Source organism: Callorhinus ursinus, unplaced genomic scaffold (genome assembly GCF_003265705.2).
Source record: "Callorhinus ursinus isolate GAN/ISIS: 27379988/994484 unplaced genomic scaffold, GSC_fseal_2.0 scaffold54, whole genome shotgun sequence".
In the NCBI taxonomy this organism is placed as follows: Eukaryota; Metazoa; Chordata; class Mammalia; order Carnivora; family Otariidae; genus Callorhinus; species Callorhinus ursinus.
This window is the reverse complement of record NW_027397116.1, coordinates 18,207,689-18,234,252: the sequence shown is the minus strand read 5'-3', so window position 1 is coordinate 18,234,252 and position 26,564 is coordinate 18,207,689. Positions and strand designations below refer to the sequence as shown.

Sequence of the window (26,564 nt, the reverse complement as noted above, 5' to 3'; positions counted from 1 at the left end):
AGGTAAGAAAGAAAAATAAAAAGAAAATAAAAAAAGAACAGTCTCTGCCTCAGCAGTAAAATAATGACAAGTACCCTACTATTTCTCTTCTGTCCCTTGGTTTATCTACCTGTGTGCTTACACACCTATCTACCTATCCACTGGCTTAGACTCTGCCTTAAAAAAACAAAACAATCAAAAACATTTAATATTTAAGATAATTAAATATTTTTTGATATGTAACCTAGACAAATAGGAAGATTATCTTAAAAGGATAGAAAAGAAAATAGAAAAATTAAACATTGAATATTACCTCTTCGTGGTCATCAAAATCGAGCTGTCTTCTTGTGCATAGGGGTTGGAATGAGTATCCAAAAGTAAACACTGAATTTTTTGGACAGCTTTGTAGAGGAATAATTTACATGCCATACCGTGCACTCATTTTAAGTGTAAATATCAATCATTTTAAACGCATTTACAGAGTTCTGCAATCATCACCACATTCCGGTTTTAGAACATTTTCTATCACCCTTCTTCCCACCATCAGCTCCAGGCAGCCACTAGTCTGCTTTCTGTCTCTTTTCTGGACATTTTGTCTGAACAGTATCATATAGTCTGTAGTTTTCTACATCTGTCTTCTTTCACTGACCATGTTTTTGTGGTTTATCCATATTATAATATGCATCGATACCTGTTTTTTTTTCTTCTTGCTGAATTGTATGCCATTATACACTGATTTATGTGCAAATCTCCTATCTCCCTCCAAGGCTCACCTTTCCTTTTTTTCTTTTTCTTTTTTCTTTTTTTTTCTTTGCCAGTAGTAGTGCTATTTTTAGTGCTATTTTAACAATTCTACTTTGGGGACATCTTGTAACAATTTCTAAGCTGCTCTCTTACTTTTATACCATTAGTAGCTTTATACAGATGGTTGATCTCTTGAGAATGACTTGGCAATTGTTAACTCCTCAAACCTTTCATATATATATATATATATATATATATATATATATATATGTGAAACACACACACATTATACAATAAGATGGCTTCCTGTAAAAAAAAAAAGACTATCACTCTTTTGACAGGGAATAAATTTAGCAATTTCTGTCTCTGTTTCTTGGCATGCATTCAAAATGTTTGTGTTAGTCACCCATGAAATTCAGTCCATTCCTTTTACATGCTACTCCAGTATACTCTGTGATATTTTGGCTACAATTTTTGGTTATCAATCAAAGTAATACTATATTCGGTTAATGTGGGTAAAAAACTTAAAAAAAATATATTTTCCTGAGGAAAAAAAGATTGTACAATATAAGATTCCAGCTTACTGCATGGCTTTATGAAATGTGCTTTCAAAAGAATAATGAAAAATAATGTGCCCAATTTGAAAGTTTTAATTTTAATGCACGTTTGTTTCTTTAGCATTTGTGGAATCCAACATCTGGAACGAATAGGGAAGAAGCTGAATCTCTTTGACTCCCTTTACTTCTGCATTGTGACATTTTCCACTGTGGGCTTTGGGGATGTCACCCCTGAAACATGGTCCTCCAAACTTTTTGTCGTTGCCATGATTTGTGTTGCTCTTGTGGTTCTACCCATACAGGTAAACAGAGCCAGGGTAAATTTTATAGAAATGTGCAAATCTTATAAAATCAAATCTTTCATGCTTAGTAAGAAATGCAGGGTGGTTTATTAATGTAATATATTGACACATGTTATTATTGTATCTAGTCAATGAATTAAAATGGTCTCAGGAAATGCTTTTTCACATTATATTAGAAACTGACTTTTTTTCCCCTCCATTCACAACTGAAATAACTCACATCTCATTTCAATTCTTGAAGACATTTCTTTGAAATATAAGGTATTTAATTATATTAATTATAAGATCATAAGATAATATAGTTTTAATTGCAGAATGATAGATCAAGGAAATAAACTTATGAAGGTTTGATTTCCTTTGGTTCTTGAAACAATATAAAAGCTAAACATTGCAATAAATAAAAACTGATCACATGTTGGTCAACTAAAAATCTGAAGATGATAATATGTAACTAATATACAACATTCTGGGAGTAGATAAGGTGGTTGCAAAGGGACATAGATATAAAAGGAGACTAAAGATAAGCAGATGCAATCTCCAACTCTTTCCTACAGTGAGCTCTTAGGTGCCCATGGGTGAGCAGGTCAGAAACAGGATATGGCAAATACAAATCGAACTTGTATTTTCCATTACAAACCTTTGACCACAGTATATCTAAATATCCTTTATGTAGGTATGAAAATGATCTTCCTACTTTTATCCAATCATGCATGTGTACCTTCCTGACATCCCTCCACTTCCCTTACATACCAACTACAGCTGTACAACTAGAATGTGACCTTGTGTGTTGGGTATCTCTCATTGCATGAGGTGTGTGCTGAACTTGGTTGAAGAAGGTAGAAGAAATGCCTTTGAGGTTTTTCTCTTTGACGCAGTGCATGACACATCATGGCTGCCTGCTTTACTGGACATAAAGCAGAGGCATAAACCTTTTAGTGCTGTTATGATATAATGGGAAAATCATATTAATATGTTTCTGTCGAGACCTGAGGCCCCTGGGAAGCATTAGCAACTTGTATAGCAATCACATGAAAAGTCTGTTGTTGAAGGGAATACGGATAATTTGAATCTCAATGAGTTCCATCTAAGAAATTGAGTGTATCTAATAAACAATGGATGTATTGCATTGATTTTTATTTTCATGTCCAAAGTTTTTTATTCATTTGTGGAAAATGCATTGCAGTTTGAACAGCTGGCCTATTTGTGGATGGAAAGACAAAAGTCAGGTGGAAACTATAGTCGACATAGAGCTCAAACTGAGAAGCATGTTGTTCTGTGTGTCAGTTCACTGAAGATTGATTTACTTATGGACTTTTTAAATGAATTCTATGCTCACCCAAGACTTCAGGTACATTAAAATTATGTTACGTGTTTGCTGGATCATAACTAACTAACATATTGTCCAAGTCAATTAACTGATGGTGCAGCCTGCATTCTGGAGGATTTTTATTTATACACTCAAATTTAGAAACAGTAAATGAAGAACTGCAAATATAACCAGGAACATAGAAAAAATGCTTAAGGAATACTCAGTATTTTAAGTTTCCTTCTGTATCTACACTAAAAGACAGATGGAATTGTTAATGCTACAAAGAAAGGTTTTTTTTGAATTAAAAGGATTGTTTTTTTTCTCCCTTGTGTAATGCACAAATGACATTTTTATGAAACAGTGGAATTTAACATAAGATATCAAACAATGAAAAAGTCATTTCACAATATCATCTACTCACTTGAAATTATCAAAAGTTTTATCAAGTATTGCTGATAGAAATGTGGAAGTCTGAAAGTTCCATTTTTCCTTTTGTTTCCCAGAGTGTACCTAGGTCTTATTTATACTAGCAATGAGTGACCCCAAATTGGACAATAACTAGCTAAATTGAGAACAACAATTCAGAAAAAAAAAATCTCTTCATTTGTCTATGCGGATAAAATCCTCAGATACTTCTGCTACTTGCTGTGTGGTCCTGGGCCAGTGTAGATTTAGATAATCTCCTTTTCCTGCTCAATGCACTGAGTTGAGTCCAAACAGTAAGGAGCTACTTGAATGTCTTGTATTTCCTCAATAAATTTGTGTCAAGAGGTTGGACAGTCCTGAGATCAAAACAGTACTGAGTTATCTAATTAGATCTCCCTTAAATAGATCTTTTTTTTTCATGACTGTATTGGAGATCTTTTAAAATACTATTTAAAAAAATTTTTTTAAAAATTTAATTTATAAATAAGTGATACTTAAATTACATCATATTCTTTTGTTTTTTATAAATTAATTTGCATTTTTGAAGAAACACCATATTTGTTGTTTTTATTATTATTCATATTAAATAATTGTGGTTTTGCTCATTATAATCCATAAAGAAAACCTATTTTTGGGAAAATTTGATGCCCCACGTTTTGATACCTAGTAATTTATTTTGTCTGATATCAATGTGGCGAATTCTCAAAACTCCCCAAATTTCCACTAGATACATTTTAGATGATAAAATAATGAATGTTGCCCAGAGAATTGTAATTCCTATAATCAGTGTATTAAACTATTTTATCACTCAGAGTACTTTTGTATTTTTTCAAAAGGATCATAATTTTAAAATATATGATCTCAAAGTTTTAAATTTACTTTGTATTATCAATATTTTTATGAATCCTTATTCTTTCAGATATTCATCAGAGATTTTTCAGTATTATCAGTTCATAATATTTCCTAATGATATAAATCACCATCAGAATTTCTATTCTAAAAGTAAAAATTTGAAGTATGAATTGATTTTTAAGCACTTCTGTATGTATTACATATTTTAGAATCAGCCTGCAGTAAGTGAAAACTTCATAGGTTGAAAATGTCTACTGAGTATACACTGATTACCTTCTCTTCATGGTACTAATGAGATTGAAAAAGGTCAGGATGATCTTATGTTGCTTTATGAGATTTTTATATGTCTCAGTTATGTTTATTATGGTATCATGTTAATTAATGTGTGTCCAAGTTTTAAATGCAAATTTTTACTTATTAGCAGGAGTTTATTTCTATATCATCATATTTCTAAATGTTCTTAGACATTCTGTTTACTTACATAATATAAAACATAGCATTATTGATTTTGCTCCATTGCTCACTTTGTTTTGAATAGGATTATTATGTGGTGATTTTGTGTCCTACTGAAATGGATGTGCAAGTTCGAAGGGTACTGCAGATTCCAATGTGGTCACAAAGAGTTATCTACCTTCAAGGCTCAGCCCTTAAAGATCAGGATCTGTTGAGAGCAAAGTAGGTATCCCTATCAATTTTCCATCTTGCAATACTTTAATATCTTTTCTCTCCTCCAAATTTTAGCAATTTTCAGTCTTGCAAGATGTGTTTAAGTATTTTTGGGAATACAGCGTCTTGCCATAGTCCCTCTGCTGGTCAAGTTGAAAGGTTAAAAATATAAAATCAGTGTATTTGCTCCCTTTCTCAGTGCAAGGATGTTCAGTGGACTGTGTCCACACAACACAATGAGGAGTGTGGCGTGGTGTAATTATCTCAAGCTGTCAGGGAAGAGCTGAGTTATCCAGACTCACTGTTAGAGTAGTCTCCAAATCCCTGAATACTGTTTTTATTCCACAAATAAAAATTTTGGGCTAACCATTATATGAAATGCCAAAGCAGTTTGAGTCAAGGTTTAAATTCTAGAGTTTGTATTATGTACCGGGCAGATGACACTTGTGATGTCCCTGGGGCTGGAGGAATCAGAAGGGTAACTGGGTCTTAGTTGCTCTTTTCCTGTAGCACATATGCTAGCCAACCTGGTTTAAAGGTGACATAGGCATACACCTTTGTCACAGGTCATGGGATTGTTCCATATGAACAGAGTGAAAACATGGTTGGGCCGACCACGGACACCAAGGAGTCAGGGCCTCTGCAAACAACACCCATAGTTTCAGAAGCCAGAAGAAACCTTCAGCAGGGGTGGTTTTGCTCCATGTTTTCTGTTGCTTTTAAAGTTTTAAACATGTCTTTTTTGGGGAGGAAGAATATCCTATCCCCTTCTAGGTCCTTCTAGCTGGACTAAGAATCAAATTGACATGAGACAGATTAACAGGAGAAAATCAAATTTAATAGTGTATGTACAGGCTTTGCTAAGTTCTTCCTTGCCTGCCCTCCCTAGTTTGTATCATAATGTAGTTACCTATGGTGATAGCTCCCTTCCTGGATCAGATTTTCTGTCTAACTTCTTTTCAGGCAGTTGAGGAGGGAGATAAAGAGCTTTCCTGAATCTGCTGAGTTTTGATTGCTTTTTAGCTCAAAGTAATCTTCATGCCAACGTGGCCCATCTTGGAGTGGCCTTGGATCCTACATCTCCATGTTTGTTCCTGAGTTGTTTTATGTGCTCTTATATAAATATGTCTCCTCACTGAATTTGAGAGCATAGGTGTTTTTTAAATTGTTGCTTTTTTTTTCTGGATGGCTTGAGTATGTGTGTTAGTGGAGATGGGTGTGTTTATGCATGTTGTGTGTGTGTGTGTGTGTGTGTGTGTGTGTGTGTGTGTGTATGTAGGTGGATAGTGGAAAAGAACAGAAGAAAAGTCCCAAAATCCTTTTTGCTGCTTAATTCTGCAAAGTGATGACTAGATATTTTGTAACTGGAACTTTGACATTACCTTTGATTTATATACAGTAGGGCAATTTAAGTGAGATTTTTCAATGATTTAATAACTTCTGAAACAAAAAAGTTAGTAGAAACCACCAGGATGTAATGAATGGTGCATAATTAGGAAATTTAGCTTCTTTGAGAACACATTAGTATTTCTGGTGAATTAAATACTTCATAGATATTGTCAGTGTATACACAAGAGTTAAGTCAGATTCTCCAATTTCTCAAGCAATAGATGGCTTTAGGTGTTTGCTATTTGCTATCTATATACATTATTTGGGAGCTCTAAAGAAATAGTTGCTTAGACACTAACATAATTTGGATCTTTATATTCATCTGTATAGATAATCAATATGCTTAATTTACCATATGCATTAAGTTCTTCACATAAGAATAATTCCCATATTATGTTCACTATGAATTTATGTGATAATTGAAGGCTTTTTGTTACCTAATAAATTAATCTAAGCTATTAGTATTAGCTGTTAGTATTTTAGCTTGATACTATAGAAGGGAGCCGAATTTGCTACCCCAAAATATGCCTCAATGGTATAAGGATTATTGTGAGCTGGTTATTTTTAAGAAGCAGCAGACACAGGAAAAACTGAAAACCTAGTAGAAGTTAACCCTTTTGAAGAGACATTTCCATTTATAAGGGAAATCTCCATCCATAAGGGTGTCTCTCTCTCTGTACCTGGAAGAGGATGACTCAATCTCTGCAAACTCTTGGGAGTGGAGAAAGCAAGGACCTAGATCTGTATAATAACCTACCCTGGTTTACTTTGCTTTTCTTGGTAGGTTAACATAACTGGCTCACTGTTAGCCAAACATCTTTTGTCTTTAGCTGAAGATGGTGTTTAAGGTGGTGGCTTCATGGGAGAGGAGTTAATCAGTTTTCCTGGGTGTGTCCCACGTATACAGGAGATGTACTCTCCTGTGTTATTAAACTTCTGTTTGCTTTTCTTCTGTTAATCTGTCTTTTTATTACAGAGGGTCTCAGCCAAGAACCTAGATGGGTAGAGGGAAAATGATTTCTCTTTTTATTCATGATTTATTTAGGATTAGTAATTCATTTATTATTCATATTATTAAAATGACTTCTCAGCAAAGTCAATCACATTTACAAGAAGCATTCATTCATTGGAATATACCAAGGATGAGAATGAGGATGAGAGAGGTAGCAGGCTGGTAATACTAAAAAATCTGAGTTAAGAAAGAAGTATTCATTTTATGTTCATTTCTTATCCTAATGTCATATAAAGATTTGGGATTTAATGTTAACTAATACGTTCTTCAACACAATTTCCCATGCAAGAAACAAGGAATAGGATTCTCCAAACCAGTTCCAAAGGTCAGTTGCATGAATTTTGAATTGCTTTGTTGAAGATGATGTTTAGAAAATATTATGTGATACTAATTATCGTATAACCATGACTCAGTATTTTCCCAAAACTGTTTGGTTTGATCTAATTTCCTGGACTTTTATCGTTCCTCTGCATAGAAAAAAAATTTGGGGGGGGTGGAGGTTTATTTTATCATAGTGAATCAGAAAGATAAAACATTCCTTATTTTGAAATTAACACTTTTATGTTTTTATTTTTTTTAAGATTTTTTTATTTTTAAGTAATCTCTACACCCCATGGGGAGGTTGAATTTACAATCCCGAGATCAATAGTCACATGTTCTACCAACTGAGCCAACCAGGCACCCCAACATTTTTATGTTTTTAGAACATTATTTATCAAGCACTGAAACCTACTGTTTATCACCAAATTTAAGAAATGTAGAAGTTTAGTATAAGGGACAAGGGTTGGGAAGAAGACGATGAATCATCTCCAAGAAATGTAAATGTATAGTAGAGTTTGATATAAGAATACTAAGTAGCTCTTCCTTCTCTCAGTTAATTGAGTAACTTTGCAGTTAAAATGTAACTAATCATAAAGGCCAATACAACTCCCTTAATTTAAACAAAGCATATACATGAAAAAATATATAATCATAAAAGAGAATAAAATTTGAGTGTTTTTTTAATTTTTGTCATTATGAACTGTTGAGTTATATAGCCGATTCAACAACTATTGCTTTGTTTATAGTAAAGTACAGTCATGATCTGCTAGAAGTCTAACTTTCGTTTAAACCTAAGGATACTCATATTTTATTTGCACTTTGTGTACATTGGACTAAGCATTGGAATTCTATTTTTCAGACGCTACAAAGATATTTCAGTGTATAATTATTATTATTTTTTTTGTCTGTATTTAGGATGGATGATGCTGAGGCCTGTTTTATTCTGAGCAGCCGTTGTGAAGTGGATAGGACATCATCTGTAAGTTTCTAAAAGTCTCTTTCATAATTGTTCTTCCCTTAGAAGATTTTTTTTTAATTTTTTTTAAATCTGACTATGTTAAATATAGGTAACTTTAAAATATTACTAAAGGGAAGCAAATATCTCTAAACTGTCTTTGCCATAATATAAGAAGAGCAGCATTATGGATTGTGTCAACAAAACTGTTTTTGAAGTAGTTTCTACTAGTCCTTGGGTTTTCTATTGATCAAAATGAAATAGGTCATATATTTTTATTAAATATGTCCTTTCCTATGTAATTTCATTAAAATGGTCTCAATTTCCTCAACTCAAAACAAAGCAGATGGATCAGGCAGTCTGCATTAGAATCAGTCGGAGAGCTTCTAAAAAAGTATGCATTCATGAAAATTTTATTCAGTGTATATGAAGTGGGGATCTGGAATCTGTGTATTTTTAAAAGATCCCCACGTGATTGGGAAGCACATCTCAACTTGACACCTTTTGGCTTATATAATCTCTGTGATCCATTTTTTTTTGGCCTAAAGTTATATAAACTCATAATTAAATTAAATGGTATAATTTACCAAATTATAACTTGCATTTTTAAACATGCATGCTAATTTTATTGTTTTTAAAAAGTATTTTGTTATTTTATATTGAGCAGGTACTATTAACTCCTGTGTTTCTAAGCCGATGAGTTTATCTCTAGCCGTATCTGTGGTACAGAGACAAAGCCTTGGTGGCTTCTGTAGTGACAGAGGAAAGGCAATCTATGCATGGGTCTTTCAGGGACATGATTTGTTTTTTTTCTGGAGCATTTAATAGGACACTCTGTTATATTAAATTAGACTGTGAGTCCTGAATGTGGCAGGCTCTATGTTCTCTTGTTGACCTCACTCTAATTTACCTAAAGTTCTTATTCAGTTTTAAACTAATTTTCTCATCCTTTATTTGAAGAGGGTTGTTAGGGCTTGTATTGTGTCCCCTAAAACCCATATATTGAACCCCAACCCCTCCAGTACCTCATAATGTGAACTTATTTGGAGATAAAGTCTTAATAAAGACAATCAAGTTATAATGTGATCATTAGGGTGGACCTTCATCCAATATGATTGGTGTCCTTGTAAAAAGAGGAAATTTGGACACTGTCAGTTATCAGGGAGAATGCCATATGAAATGTGAAGACAGCCATCAATAAGCCAAGGGAAGTGGCCTGAAACAGATCCTTCCCTCCTTGCCCTCAGAAGGAGTCAACCCTGCCAGCACTTTGATTTTGGATTTCTGGCCTCCAGGACTGGGAAATAATAAATTTCAGTTATTTAAGCCACCCAGTTTGTTCCACTTTGTTACTGTAGCCTACCAAACTAATACAAGAGCATAGAGCAAATATAATTTGGAAAAATTTGTAAAATATCTCTTTATATATTTCTAAAAATTCATCTGCTCCCCTTCTTCTCCATGGTTGCTATCTTAATTCAGACCACACCCTCCTCAGTTCACTTAAGTACTATTTCAGGAGTTTCTTAATTGGTTTGGCACATTAGGTGCTCCAAATGTATTTATGGAATAAACGAATTTGAACTGATCATAATCTACTGTATGTTTCCATAATTATTTAACTAATTGTGAATCTTGTGCCCCTTAAGCAGTAACTTGGTTTTAAAGCACTTGCAGTCCTCCAGTATCAATAATGTTTTGAGTACCAAGGAGAAGCATAAACATTAATAAATAAATATATAATATCTTTTAGAGTACCCTTTAAACTGTGAATTTGAGATCATTCAGTTAAACAAATGTGTTCCATTTCTTCCTGACACTCTGCTAAATTGACAGGAAATGAATAAAAAATTTCACTCATTAGGACAAAAGAGATGATAGATGAGACAGCACTAACACAAGTTTGGAAGCTAGAAAGCAGATGGATGAGTGGTAACCGACTTAGACAGAAGGAAGTTAAAATTTAAGTTGAGAGAGGAAACAAGTCAGGCTGCTTTTTACAAGGTACCCTCAAAAGTCTCAAGAAATAGAGGCACCAGATGCTTCTGTAAGTAGGGTTATATGTGGGACTAAACATATGAATAGTGATTAAAAGTTTGTAGAAGAAGCAATTAGATTCCCTGAATCTCTCCAGAAATCCATTGCTGATCCTTTTCCCCACCCTGGGAACAGGTTTACTGTTGGCAGAATTTGATCCAGGGATATCCGTCACTCAGAACCAGTAAGTACAGCAGAGAGTCAGGGTAAATCAAAGATATTAAAGAGTAAGTTGCTCCACTGAATGTGAGGTGCTTCTTCCAAATGACTCAGAAACCTAATAGCTACGTCCGCATCTCCACTGGCACAAGATTAGAGGAATTTTCTCTGGGGAAATGGTACATCACAAGAGAGAATGTGTGTAAATATATAAAGTCTGAAGTTCCCTAGTGCAGTATCACAGATTAATCACCCTACAGTAAGGTCTACGTGAAAATAAGATTCCCACATTCAGTGACGTCCCAAATAGCTATTGAATGTTGAATTTCTACATATGGTCATCTACCACCTGCGGGTGCTGGGGAAGAGGGTGTGAGGCGTCACTAAACATTTAAGGAAATTTCTGACAAGGAAAAGAAAGAATGGATGAACAAACATAAAAAGTGTATAGAAAAGAGGAACTCAGAGGAAACAGACAAAACTACACAATTCTGGGAGAAGAAATAGATTTTAAAATATATAACAAATATTCTCAGAATAATATGAGAAGTTGAGGAGAATGTACATATATAAAACAAGAATAGTAGGCTGTAGAACAACAAAAAAAATGAAGTCAAAACAAGAAACACTTAATGAACCAAAAATAGTTCCTGGAAATTAAAAATAGGGTAACGCATGAAAAATTGTGTAAAAGATTTAGGAGGAAAGCAAGAGAGGTGAGGAAACAGGGCAACGTATTATGCCCAAGATTGGAGAGACTGACACGCAAATATGGAGAATAGTAATTTACCCCAGCAAAGACTCGTGAGTGGAAATCAACCTGGGAGTCAGTTGTGGGGGCAGGAAAACCTGAACTGTAATTGATGAATTGCTGGAGGTTCAGTGCAGACAACTTTGAGGGCTAAAAAAACCCTGGGAAATGTAGTCCTGGGGAAAGGATACCATAATTTTGTGAGACTTACTTCCAGGAGTTTGACCAAGTTCTCACAGTAAATATGAGAGAAAAATCCTTTTGGGATTTCAGCAAGGGTCAGGAAAAGGGAACCATTTTGAATTACACCAGAGAATTCTCTTCCTCTTAACAGGCCTTGCCCTCAGGGAAACTAGTTAACCAGAGCTTAACCTGCTGGAAACCTAGTTATCAGAGCCTAACTGATCTGGGGCAAGGGTAATACCCAATTCCAAACCACTCTAGCCATCCTTTCTCAATTAAGGGGGCAAGACACTGAAAAAACATTTGTGAAGGTCACAGTCCAGAGGTATTGGCTCACTCAAAAGACTGACACCAAATCATGGGACTATAGAATGCTTCCCTTTACCCCATAGCTTACTTGCACGTGTCTAAAGATCTATTTATAGCAGTTCCTTTAACTTTGTATGTTTTGACTGGCTATCAAGAAAAAATTACAAAGCATACCAAAAGTTGAAAAAATGCAATTTGTAGAGACAGAGAAAGTATCAGAACAGACATGGCAGAGATGTTGAACTTATCAGGCCAATCATTTAAAATAGCTGATTAATATGCTAAGGGCTCTCATGGATAAAAGAGACAGCATGCAAGAACAGATAGTGTAAACAGAAAGAAACCTTAAGAAAGAACCAAAAAGATTTCATCAAGATAAAAAGCTTTTGCACAGCAAAAGAAACAGTCCACAAAACCAAAAGACAACCGACAGAATGGGAGAAAATATTTGCAAACGACATATCAGATAAAGGGCTAGTATCCAAAATCTATAAAGAACTTATCAAACTCAACACCCAAAGAACAAATAATCCAATCAAGAAATGGGCAGAAGACATGAACAGACATTTCTCCAAAGAAGACATCCAAATGGCCAACAGGCACATGAAAAAGTGCTCAACATCACTTGGCATCAGGGAAATCCAAATCAAAACCTCAATGAGATACCACCTCACACCAGTCAGAATGGCTAAAATTAACAAGTCAGGGAACGACAGATGTTGGCGGGGATGTGGAGAAAGGGGAACCCTCCTACACTGTTGGTGGGAATGCAAGCTGGTGCAACCCCTCTGGAAAACAGTATGGAGGTTCCTCAAACAGTTGAAATTAGAGCTACTGTTCGATCCAGCAATTGCACTACTGGGTATTTACCACAAAGATACAAATGTAGGGACCCGAAGGGGTACGTGTACCCCAATGTTTATAGCAGCAATGTCCACAATAGCCAAACTGTGGAAAGAGCCAAGATGCCCATCGACAGATGAATGGATAAAGAAGAGGTGGTATATATACACAATGGAATATTATGCAGCCATCAAAAGGAATGAGATCTTGCCATTTGCAACGACGTGGATGGAACTGGAGGGTGTTATGCTGAGTGAAATAAGTCAATCAGAGAAAGACACGTATCACATGACCTCACTGATATGAGGAATTCTTAATCTCAGGAAACAAACTGAGTGTTACTGGAGTGGTTGGGGGTGGGAGGGATGGGGTGGCTGGGTGATAGACATTGGGGAGGGTATGTGCTACGGTGAGCGCTGTGAATTGTGCAAGACTGTTGAATCACAGATCTGTACTTCTGAAACAAATAACGCAACATATTTTAAGAAAAAAAGAAAAGAAGAAGATAACAGGAGAGGAAGAAAAGGGGAGTATGTCAGAGGGGGAGACGAACCATGAGAGATGATGGACTCTGAAAAACAAACTGAGGGTTCTAGAGGGGAGGGGGGTGGGGGGATGGGTTAGCCTGGTGATGGGTATTGAGGAGGGCACGTTCTGCATGGAGCACTGGGTGTTATGAACCAACAATGAATCATGGAACACTGCATCAAAAACTAATGATGTAATATATGGTGATTAACATAACAATAAAAAATTAAAAAAAAGAAAGAAAGAACCAAAAAGTAATACTAGAGATAAAAAAAATTATAACAGAAATGAAGAATGTCTCTGATGGGCTTGTTAGTAGACTGGACATGGCTAAGGAAATAATCTTTGAACTTGAGGATAACTCAACAGAAATCTCCAAAACTAAAAAGCAAAGAGAACAAAGACTGAAAAACAACCACCACAACGAAAACCCAAACCCAGATGGAATATCCAAAGACTCTGGGACAACTGCAAAAGGTGTAACATATGTGTAATGGAAATATCTGAAGGAGAAGAAAGAAAGGAATAGAAGAAATACTGGAAAGCACAATAACTGAGGATTTCCCCAAATTGATACCGGACACCAAGCCACAGATCCAGGAAGCTCAGAGAACACCCAGCAGAAGAGATGTCAAAAAAAATACACCTAGATGTATCATTTTCAAATTATAGAAAATCAAAGATGAATTCCTGAAAGAAGCCAAGGAGTGGGGGAAATACCCTAACTACAATGGAGCAAAGATAAGATTTTCATCTGATTCATCTTCAGAAACCATGCAAGGAAGAAGAGAATGTAGTAAAACATTTAAAGTGTTGGGAAATAACGCAGAAGAAAAGTCAGTGTCAGAGTTTAGGGCACCTTGAACAGAGGGACAAGCAGAAGGGCCTCGGTCCTAGTAACTGAATGGAGTTTTAGGTCTTGACAGGTGGCAAGAAGAAAAACCAATATCCATGAGTGGCACTAAGTATATGGTATTTCTGCTCCTTTGGCAAAGACTGGAGAGCCTCTCAACTGTTTTGTGTTTGTGTGTACAGGGTCTTACAGAAGTGTTTATAGTCCTTAGAGAAACAGACTTTCAGGACTTGTTACAAAAATGGATGGCCGACTATTCCTAGTGTGCTCAAATTTGGACACACCAGTAGGCTACCATTCATCTCTTTTTAAAATCATTTTTACATATGCGGGCATGATGATCCAATTAAAGATTTATCAGAAAAAAATATAGGAACCCAGAAAAATGTTGCACTATGCTAAATAGCTATATGTTACTATTGAAGACACCATATTGCTTGATAATGAACACACTCCCATATTAGCTATTGTCTTAGGACAGGCTTGGCATAGTCGCTGCTGCAAATAATTCTACATTGTTTCCTACAGAGAAGTTGGTTCACAACTTCTAGTCCACCTGCCCCTCTGACCCCAGTGTTTGGTTTAAATCCTATCAGGAGAGTTGAAACTCTGCTCTTTGATTCCCTGAAGGTTAATAAATACATCATTTTTGGCAAAAAATCTAGGTCATCTTGTTTTGATCATATCTTTTTGTACATATGAGGGGTTGGTCCAGACAAACTATTTTAGTTGCCTCTCCCCAAGTAGGTCATTCCTTTTGGGAGGTGGGTAGAAGAAGAGAATAAGTAAGTCGTTCTTTATGATTATCCAGTCCTGCTATAATTGAATCATTTCACATTCATTAAACCTTTCTTGTTTCTTCATTTAGAGGAAAATGAGCTCTAGAATTTTACACTTAATACGGTCGGGTCAGTATCACTGTCACTTATACTTGCTTTGGGTAGTGAAAGTAAGTGAGTGTCTTGGGAGGGCCAGAAGGCCTGGAATCATGATATGTTCCTACATGATGAAATTATGCTTCACTTGACTAAGAACTATCTGGTCTCTCTAATTTTAATCAAGTTTACTCACGTTAGACAAATGAATCACGTGGGAAAATTTTAGGAGATTTTCAGGAAACTCTTTTCTATCCTGCAAGAGATAGCAATCAATCACTCCTACTTTGCATACTCTGCAACAGGGGTTGAGAAATAGTGTTGAAACTATTGGATAGTGAGAAGAAACATGTAGATTTATATTTTACTGGCACAGTTACAGAACAAAGTAAAAAGTTTTACTTTGGTAAAGGTCAACTACATTGAACCTTCCCTGGAGAAATATTTGTTAAATAAATAAGATTAGGCAATTTTTTTCTTTCTTTAATTTTAATTCCAAAGATATGTATGTGAAATTAATTAGTTAAATGTTTATGATTTCTTAAGAAGTAATTTAGACTAATTTTTTTTAAGATTTTATTTGTTTATTTGAGAGAGAGAGTTAGCAAAAGAGAGCATGAGCAGGGAGGAGAGGGAGAAGCAAGGTCCTTGAAAGCAGGAAGCCCGACGTGGGGCTCAACCCCAGGATCCCAAGATCATGACCTGAGCAGAAGGCAGACGCTCTACCAACTGAGCTACCCAGGTGCCCCTAGACTAATTTTTTTTTTACATATTTTTTCCTGAAATGAACCTTTCCAATAATTGTTTTTAATATATTAGATTTACCTTGCAATATTTTCCTTCTATATTTATGCACACCTGAGTTAGGATTATCTGTTGTGTGGAAAAAATAAATTTTTAAAACCTATAGAGATGAGTTTTTGATATTAGGCATACTTCCAAAGAAATGTTTCTAAATGTGGTTCAAAATCATTTTGATATGATGGCCAAAAAAGACACATGAAAAGATACTCAACATCAGTAATCATCAGGGAAATGCAAATGGCTAAAATTAAGACAAGAAGCAACAAGAATTGACAAGAATATGGAGAAAAGGGAACCCTTGTGCACTGTTTGTGGGAATGTAAACTGGTGCAGTCACTGTGGAAAATAGTATGGAGGGTCCCCCAAGAATTAAAAATAGAAATACCATATGATCTAGTAATTCCACTACCAAGTATTTACCCAAAGAAAATGGAAACACTAATTCAAAAAGATATATACATTCCTATGTTTACTATTGCAGTATTTGCAATAGCCAAGATATGGAAGCAACTTTAGTATTCATTGATAGACAAATGGATAAGGAAGATGTGGTACACACACATGAGTGCACACACATGATGGAATATTATGCAGCCATAAAAAGGATGAGATCATGCCATTTGTGACAACATAGATAGACCCAGAGGATATTATGTTAAGTGAAATAAGTCAGAGAGAGAAAGACAAATACCATATGAATTCACTCATATGTGGAATTTAAAGAAACAAATGTATAAACAAACAAAAAGCAGAATTAAACCTATAAATATATAGAACAAACTGATGGTTGCCAGAGGGGTAGAGAGTCGGGGGTTAGACAAAACAGATGAAGGGGAGTGGAATGTATAGACTTCCAGTTATGCAATAAGTAAGTCATGGAAATAAAAGGCACAACATAGGGAACATGGTCAATGATATGGTAATAATGATGTATGGTGACAGATAGTATCTACACTTGCAGTGAGCACAGCATAAGGTACAGAGAAGTTGAATCACTATGTTGTGCACCTGAAACTAATGTAGCATTATGTGTCATCTATACTCAAAAAGTTTTTTTAAAGCGTTCTATTATGAAAATGTTCTTTTATATTATTTTCTTTGATAGAGATACACCTTTGAAAAATGTTGATTGCACACTATTTCTGATAGATACACATGCATTTATTATTGCTGAGTTGCAAAATTGAATAAGTGAGTTGTGTTGTTTTATTTTTTTTAATTTTTAATTTTTTTTAAAGATTTTATTTTTTGTGGGAAAGAGCACACACAAGTGGGGGAGAGGCAAAGGGAGGGGGTAAGCAGATTCCCTGCTGGGCAGGGGACCCCCTCCCCATGTGGGGCTTGATTCCAGGACCTGAGATCACAACCTGAGCCGAAGGCAGATGTTTAACCGACTGAGCCATCCAGGTGCCCCATCTCCTATTGTTTTAATAATATTTTTTAAACCAGGTAGAATACTGCCAAATCTAGTATTAGTTTCTGTGTATTCTAATTGGGAGAGGCAGAGTTGTGAATATCAAAATGAAAAATTAATAAATATTCCAAAGGATTCTGTTTTGGAATTAATAATATTTCATAAAAATAAATGTATTCCTATGTAAAGTTTTATATTCTTTATTCAGATATCATAGGGTAATCATGAAACTGAAAGTGCTATAGCAGCATCCTTAGTAAATTTTTTTGAATCACAAAAATTATTTTTAAAAAATCATTAAGTGTAGTTTCATTAAAGTCAAAAATCCTTTTTGATGATTTTAGATCAACTTTAATTTAAAAGAATGAATGAAGCTCAAGGATGCCTAGCTGGCTCAGTCAGTAGAGCACGTGACTCTTGATCTCAGGGTTGTAGGTTTGAGCCCCACGTTGGATGTAGAGATTACTAAAAAAAAAAATCTTAAAAAAAAAGAATGGAGCACTTGATATCTGCATTTTAAAGAAAATGCCCATTTTTTTCTTGAGACGATAACATTTTTATTTATTATTTATTTATTTTTATTTTAAAGATTAACAGACTTTCAAACGTGTATTTTTCTACATAACTTATTGTGAAGAATAACATTTTTAAAACACCTAATATTGTGATGCTAATTTTCTATAAAAATCTTGCATGTTTATATAGAACTAGAGCTCTAGTCCATGTTGCAACTCTTGGTATACATATTTTAGCTCATTTTTTCCGAGTCCATTTAATAAAGTAAACAAGCAGAAAGAAACCAAACAAATTTGACATTTTGTGAGTAGCTTTCATGTGGTCAGGCATTTTGTTCACATTATGTCATTTCATGCTCACCACAATTGTTTTATAGACGAGAGAACCAAGGCTCAGGGTTGTTAATTAGATTTCCCAGATCAGCCGAGTCTGGGCTCTACCCAGGTCAGGTCAACTTTAACACTCCTTTCTTTGGACCAAACTGCTTCCCATGGTGATAATAGCTTACTGTTCGAACGGGTCAGACATTTGTACATAAAAGTGGTTCCACAGTTTGAAATTTTAATCAGAAAAAAAAATATATATGTATATAGGATTTCAGACATCAGTTGTCTGTTCTTCTTCCCATTTTTAGTCTGTTTCCTAAAAGAAGATAATGACTTTAAATCCATTAAAGTGCTGATACTATATTTTGTATTTCTGCTTTGTAAGAATATGGCATTTGTTTCTTTCTTTCCTTCAGCTTTCATTCCCAATTTTCCATGATCCAGTTTTGGTCCGTGGTACTTCCATTTTTGCTTTGGAGGCTGATATCATTTACCTTTTGTCCTGTGATCAAAACTAAGTCTTCTGCCATTGTTTATTGATTAAGTCTAAATGTTGGACTCAATAAACATTTAGAATTTGGTGACTATGTACGCACTGTTCACTGAAGACCCAGTGGTCACTTTGACTACATATTTTCTTTTTTTGTATTATTTTCTGCCATACCCTAAATTTTATTAAAAAAATCCACTGTATATTATAGGTATTCGTTAACATTCATTATTTTTTCATTGCTGTTTACTGCAGATTTACTATCTGCACTTACTATCCTACCTTAAGTAAATTTATTATTTACATTTTCATGTAAGGTTTACATGTCTCAGTCCACTTAGCTTCAAATTTACGTAGGGCCAATTGACATAATTATTTGTATGCTTCTTAGACCTGAGCATAACATAGGAATAAAAGTGCTGTAGGGTAACACTATCACCACTTTTAACCATTCGTTCATTGAACAAATATTTATTGAGTGGTTTGTTGTCCAAGTATTGATGTACCAACTGAAGATATATTTAGGAACATAGCAGTGAAAAAAAAATCTGTGAACAGTGTGTACATAGTCCCCAGTTCTAATGAAGCTGGCCTACTAGTAGAAGTGACCATCAATATACTAATTAAATAAATGCATAGAATGTTAGCTGGTGATGAGTATTAAGGAGCGAACACTGGGGAAGAGGCATATGAAATGTTAGAGAAGATTGATCTTTTAGATTGGATCATTAATTTAAAATTTTGAAAGCTTAACTTAAAATATAATCATAAAGCTCATTAATTATTAAGACAGGAATACATAAAGCAACACCATGTTACTTATTTCATTAGACTTTTATGGTACCTATTACTTCAAACTACTTATGTTCTTCTAGGTATTACTATTACAATTCTTCCTCCTCTTTAGGTCTAACCTCTTGATAAAAGCAACACTCACTATTTCAAACTTATGATGTCCTTAGATCCCTCATTCCAATTTATACTCCCTCCATATACCTGAAGCTCTTCCTTCTAAGAACACCAGATGTCCCCTAGTAGAGAATATTTTGTATTGTTTTCCCTATTTTGTTCAGTTATCATTGGTACCTTTTTTCCTTCATGCTATTCCCTTCTCCACTTGCTTTTGTGCTGTCAATCTTTGTAGAATTCTTTCTTAATACATAAGCCATTAATTCTCCATTTCTTTTAAAGGATCTTCTCTAAAAAGCATTTTGTGTTAATTAAGGGATCAATGCATCAGGAAGACATAACACTCCTCAATGTGTGCATAACTTGTGAAACCTCAAAGTACATGAACAAAATGGCAGAACTGGAAAGAGGTGTAAAAATCTACAACTGATAGAAATTTCAATATTGCTTTCCAAATTACTAACAGAACATGTAGAAAGAAAATCGGTAGGGTTATAAAACAAAACAAAACTTGAGCTCAGTTTCACCAACTAGATCTAATTGACATATAGAACATTACATTCAACAACTGCAGAATACACATTTTTTGCAAATGCGTATGGAACATTCACAGAGAAAGATCATATGCTGGACAATAGAAGAAATAGCAGAAAAGTTAAAAGAATGAAAACATACAGAGTATGTTCTCTGATCATAATAGAAATTAATTAGAAATCAACAATGAAACTACAGCAGGACAATACCCAAATATTTGAAAATTACCATATTTTTAAATAAGTCATCAGTAAAATACAAAACAGGGATGATTAGAATTATTTTAATTGAATTGTGATGAAAATGCACATATCAAAATTGCAGGGACACAGCTGAAGTAGTGCCTAAAAAGAGATTCATAGCTTTAAATTTTTGGATTAGAAATGAAACTTTAAAATTAAATAGCAAAGTGGAAATAGAGGCAGCAAGTACAGACTTTAGAAGTGGTTTCTGTAAATGAAGGCAGAGAAATGCCACAGTACCTGATGGTAATGTGTGGTGAAAGAAAACTTTATTTCTCTGTTTTTTCTTTTCTTTTTTTAGTGGGAAAAAATTTTAGCAAGTCTGTATACTAAAGGAAATGATCCATCAGAGAGAAAAGTGAAAAATTCAAAGAATAAAGTCATAGGATGTACAAGATAGAATATGATCCATTATATAGCAGAAGGTTTCCCTTTGCTAAGTGTGTAAAATGCTCACCCATTTTAACAAGAGGCAAGTATGTAGGTGGATGTGATGGAGAGTGCTATGGAAATTTTCTTATTATTTCTATTTTCTCATAGTAGTTGAGATCATCAGAAAAGAGGGAAGTGAGGGTAGAGGTTTGAGGAACTGTATGAAATAGTTCTCTAGAGCATCAGGAAAGTAAATGGCCTGGAGATATGTGGAGTTGCTAAGCAATGTTCATCTCCTATGTGATATTATGGACTCTCAATTTGAAGTAAGGCCTGTTTAGCATATATGTGTGTTTGTGTCAACCATCTGTTATTTGTAGTAGAAAGAGAGTTGAATTTAGCAAGGTTGTAGTTTTGCCTGTAAAGTAGGCCTGATTGAGAGAGGCAAGCAAAATGATTGTTTGTGCAAGGGTCTGCGTATTTGGTGAAACATTTGATACAAGCTGGTAAGCAGGGAAATGAGAATGTGGGTATAGAGGTAACAGAGAATGATAATGTAGACAGACTGAAGTTGCTGAGGACGTCAGACATTCTTTAGAATCACAGTCCTAGATAGTTAGCTGAAAGTTAAGAGGTGGTGAATGGACAGAAGGTTCAGACACTTTCCTTTTCAATATCTTGTCCACTCAGTCTCTCATTAGGTATGCTCAAAAAGATTTGTTCAAAGTTAAGTCTCCACTGAGTCATTATAATGTATTCAGCATAATAGATTTACCCTCTGGATGGATTTTCTTTGCAGTAGTGAAAGAATTTAATTTTCTGAGCTCAACTGGGCATATGGATTTTTACATAAATGGCCTACTTCTGAAAAAAAAACCTGTAGTGTTTGCTTTGCTCTTTTAGCTTTCTTGGCACAACTGATTTTTAAACTTCTTGCTTCTTGGAACTGAAAAAAAAAAGAAAAGAAATACATAATAACACCTCTCATTTATTAACCATCACTAAATATCAATTACAGGCTAGAGATCATTTATATATATTTATACATGTTATATATGTGATGTATTTTTCACAACAACCCTGTAAGGAAGTTATTACTAGCTCCAATTTGTAGATTAATGAAGCAAGACTCTGGTTAGCTATTTGAATACTAGCTCAAAGACCTAACATTTACACTCTTTTCTGCCTGTGTCAAGGAAAAATTGCACCAGACATTGCTAAACAGGCAAGGAAGATTTTATTTAGGACTGTTGCAATAAAGGAGAGAGATTGAACTCAACTCCTTGGAAACAAAAGGCTGGAGGATTTTTGAGTTCTGGGATGAACGAGGTGGAAAAAGTACTGGAGGGGGGAGATTGGTCCATGTGATTATGCCATCATTTGCTAACTATCTCTTATGAAGGATAGGGTCCTGCCTTCCCACAGAGACTGGGAGGAGGGAGCTCTAGCTCCTTTGTTGATTACACTTCAGAATGATGGCCCTCAGGTTCTTGAGAAAGACATTTCGGGGTTGTAAGACTGGTAAGAATCTGGGAGAAGATTTAATTCTCAAAGGGGCAGAAAAAAAGAATTTTAATTGGACTTTTTCTAAAGTAAATGTTCTAAGAAAAGGGTGTTCAGGGTCTATAGTCAGGAAGAAACCTGACAGGAAATCGGGCTGTCAGGAAATGAAACTGAAGGAAACTTTAAAGACTTCCTGGTCATCTGACTCCAAAGACTAAGTTGTAACTTTTAAAAAAAATTTATTTTATACTATGCTGTTATCTTTCCTCTGAAATGTCAAAGATGTTCATTTTTTTACTGATAATTACATGCATTTTTGAACATATGGAATCTTAGAGTAGAAGGCAAACAATCATCAAACACGCAGACAGCAAATTCCCTATGTGACCCTTTCAGACAGCATGAGGAAAAAGCTGAAATAAAATGTTTGCAATTGTAGAGGAGGAAAAATAATTTTCCTCTACATTTTAGTTTCTGTGGGTGTTCTCCCCTCCCCCCTCAGTAATAAAAGACAGAGTAACAAAAGAAAAACAACAGAAATGTAATACGTATACCTCAGGTATACATGGGAGATACCCAGGAAAGTAGTAAAATTCCCCCAAATGGTCCAAGCCATCACCTTAAATACTGTCTTCAGCTAATGACAAAAGAAAGATGCTGGAGTGGGGAGACTAGTTCTGAGAGGTTATCAAGAAAAGTACAGGTTGTTATGCAGATTTAAGTCTGGTGCCTTTTCCACTGATAAAGAGCTGTGGTTTAGAGTCATCTTTCTCTTCTTGGTACAGGAAGAGTCACCCTTACAAATCGAGATTTCCCTTGTGAATGTAGATTTAAAGGGTAGATTCTACTTTGGTTTAAGAGCTTCTCCGATGGCTGCTTTTTCTCCAAAATAATCAGATCAAAATAGTCTTTATGCTAAAAAGGCATATTCTGCTACCTTTCACAATTTAAGCTTTTTTAAAAAGAATATTGTTTTATCTTAAGCAGATCCATTTTGAGCATTGCAACACTTTAACACATATTCATTTCTATTATTTCATTATGCAATACAAGGTACCATAAATTCTTTAGAAGGGTTTTCCAAAGTCTTTTGCTTGTTATTCAACTTAGTGGTTAATAATCTGTTCTCAAAAGCATCTTCCTTTCCAATTCAGAAAATCACAGAATTTCAAACTGTGAATTTTAAACTTGCTAAGACACCCTGGGATCACTAGTATCACTCATTTTTTTAATCTGTCCAGAAATATCTTTTTGGTAAATTCTTGACAGATGATTGTCACTGAACTTCAGTTACATGCTTTCAAGATAGCCTAGCCTGTTTATGAATCACTTTAATTATTATTCACTTGACACTTGTCAATGAGCTTTGTGAGATTTTAAGACACTATAGTCTCAACTTTGTTAAAAGAGTAAGTCAGGGAAGACTCAAGAGGATTAAGATCTGGAGTTAGATTTGCTATTGATGGTGATTCCTGAAGAATCTGGGAGAGGACGTAAGTATGCAAAAGATATTACATAAGGGATGTATGACTCTGGGCAAATTACTGGAACTTAGGCCATTAAGAACTAAGAAACAATACAGGATTTCGGCTTTGAGAAGCAGAGCACAAAATAGGCCCTGGTTCTTGACAAGCAAAAGCAGAAAGTAGACGTGTTATTTAACTGGCCATAAAATTGACCTGCTACAGAGTGCCAAAATTACTGGTAAGAAGATTCTAGGAATATGTAATATATGGAATTTCAGACAGGCAGTCAGGTTTTTGCCATGATGTATCTGTAAGGAGTAGTATACTCTCAGCTGTAAGAATGGAAATTGAAAGTAGGGTTACAATCCCTGAGAGAACATTGGAAAGAGCAGGAAATACAAGCAGTCTTAAAACTGAAATCCAAGATAATGTTTTGGCCTCAGACATAATGTCAGATCCCTTCTGTTTAAACTTGGAAGAAAGAGGAAATTATACTAGCAGTCTTATGTTTTGTTTTGTTTTTTAAGATTTTATTTACTTATTTAAGAGAGAGACAGAGATAGCGAAAGAGAGCACGAGCGGGGAGGAGAGGGAGAAGCAGGCTCCCCAGCTGAGCAGGGAGCCCAGTGTAGGGCTCCATCCCAGGACCCCGGGATCATGGCCTGAGCTGAAGGCAGACGCTTAACTGACTGAGCCACCCAGGCACCTGGAGTTTTTATTTTTAAGAATTTTTAAATTTATTTATTTGAGAGAGAGAGAGAGACAACACAAGAGGGAGGAGCAGAAGGAGAGAGAGAGAGAGAGAATCTCAAGCAGACTCCATGCTAAGCATGGAGCCCAAAGCAGAACTCAATCCCAGGACCTGAGATCATGACCAGAGCCAAAATCAAGGGTCAGTAGCATAACTGAGACACCCAGGTGCCCCAGTATCTTAATGTTTTCATATTTATTAGGGTTTTTGGTTATATACTTCATTTTTAAGTATTTTATTTAAGAACATCCTGAATTACCTTTGTACTTAATAATAAATATTTCAAATTTGAAACCTAATTCTCCAAAGACATCAATTACAGTTCATTACAAATGAACTACGTAGTTTCCTTAATTCAGTCATAAATTCAAACCAATTAATTATAGAGGACATATATTATAGATTCTATGTATTAGAATTACATTCAATTATTTATTTCATTATATATATGTAGATATATGCAATATATAGATAGATTTATATGCAAGCTAAGCTTATAATTTATCAATTTACCTATTAGACCCAGACAATGCAACTGTGAACAAAATAGGCCCTTGCCCTCAAGGTGCTTTTGAGTCTACTGCAAAGCCTTTAGAGGAACTTCTGGGAATATATTATTCTCTGGGCAATGATTATATTTGGCAGGAGTTGTTTATAAAACAATACATTTGAGTTGTGTTTAGGAAAGATTTGTTTTCCAAATCTTTTGGATTTGGAAGATGTTTTGGCTGCAAGATGTTTTACCCTTATATAAATGTTGTATCTACATTGTTTAGCTGCCTATAAATTGGGGTCAAGTTTTTTTACATATATTATTTTACCTTTCAGAATTCAGTTTTACTTGACCCTAAAAAATGTGTTCAGTAGGTAAGTTAGCAAAATATACTCAAAATACAAAAAATAAATGTATCATTTTTTTTAGTGCTACAGATGTATTTTATAAATTGAAAATTGGCTTGAAAGTAACCTTTGATGAGACTAATGTCTTACCGTTTTCTGAGTCATAGACTGTATTTAAGAATTTAATGAAAATTACAAATTCTCATAGAGGGGTGGGAAACAATTCGTGTATAAAATTTCATCTAAAATGTCTGAGTTCTCTTATGGGTCATTTGGGATTCAGGAAAGAAGATCCTTTTCATAGGCAAAGTGGTGTATTTTAAACCTTTAGAATGCCAACAAATAATTTTTAGATATTTCAAATTATAAAAGTTGAATTTTATAAGATGATTTTGGCCAATTAATTTTTAGATAAACTGACTTTAAGTGAAATGTTCTGCTTTCACAGTAGCAATAGACACCTACCATGACCCAATAATACCCTATGTTACCTTCCTTTATTATTTAGACTGTTTATTCCAAAGTTGTCATGGTCGATACTTTTACTTTTTAGTTACAATTAAATTCAGACTATCTTATTTCGGGCTGAATTTTGTCAGCAAGAAAAAAAAAGAGATCAATATCATTCTCTGTTAGAAGAATGAATTAAAAATCTTGTTTCTGTGCCAGTTTTATTATGTGTATTAGCAAATACTTATTTTCTATTCCTCATGTGACATTTATGCCATTGTACACTTACCTTGTTTCCTTTTTCCTTACTTAATGCTCCACTCACAGGATCATAGATTCTTGTTGATAGGGCACAATGCATGAGTGAGACAAGGAAGATTTATGGGCTTTTAGGATCAGTATTTCAACCAACTATTTATCCACTGACTTGGCATATTTACTAAATGCTTCCTGTATGCCGGATGCTTCTTTACATCATCTTATTTAATGCTCACAGTATCCCTGTGAAGTCAATATGGTTTCTCCTATTCATCTTTGGAAAACAAATGAAAATGAAGTACTAGAGATGCACTTTGGATGAATGAAGTATAAAACATGGCTCTTGTCTTAGAGCTGACAGTTTAGTGGGGATCCACTTAAAAAAAACAGGTGGTTTTACACTATGATGGGCGAACACAGTGGGAACAGCTGTTACGGATTTCCATCAGAAGAAGAAGGTCTCCTAGAATACATGACAGAGGTCCTGGTCCACATCAGAAGTCCTGGAGGCTCAACAGTGGAGAATGCACTGGAATAAAGAGTGCCAAGGCTGGGGAAGTAGTTTGGGGAGAGTTTGATACAGGGTCTTGCAAGCCTTGTTAAAAAGTTGGGACTTGATGCTAAGAGTAAAGAAAGTCA

The 26,564-nt window shown here is 34.9% G+C and overlaps 1 protein-coding gene across 4 annotated transcripts in view; it reads left to right on the top strand.

Moving 5' to 3' along the window:
• KCNT2 (potassium sodium-activated channel subfamily T member 2) overlaps positions 1–26,564 on the top strand; it is a 371,985-nt gene that overhangs the window by 183,231 nt on the left and 162,190 nt on the right. For all 4 annotated transcript variants that reach the window (XM_025892310.2, XM_025892309.2, XM_025892308.2 and 1 more), the window contains exons 9-12: positions 1,402–1,582; positions 2,766–2,930; positions 4,708–4,844; positions 8,473–8,536. In XM_025892310.2, coding sequence (XP_025748095.1) covers positions 1,402–1,582; positions 2,766–2,930; positions 4,708–4,844; positions 8,473–8,536 — 547 coding nt within the window. The remainder of the gene's footprint in view (positions 1–1,401; positions 1,583–2,765; positions 2,931–4,707; positions 4,845–8,472; positions 8,537–26,564) is intronic.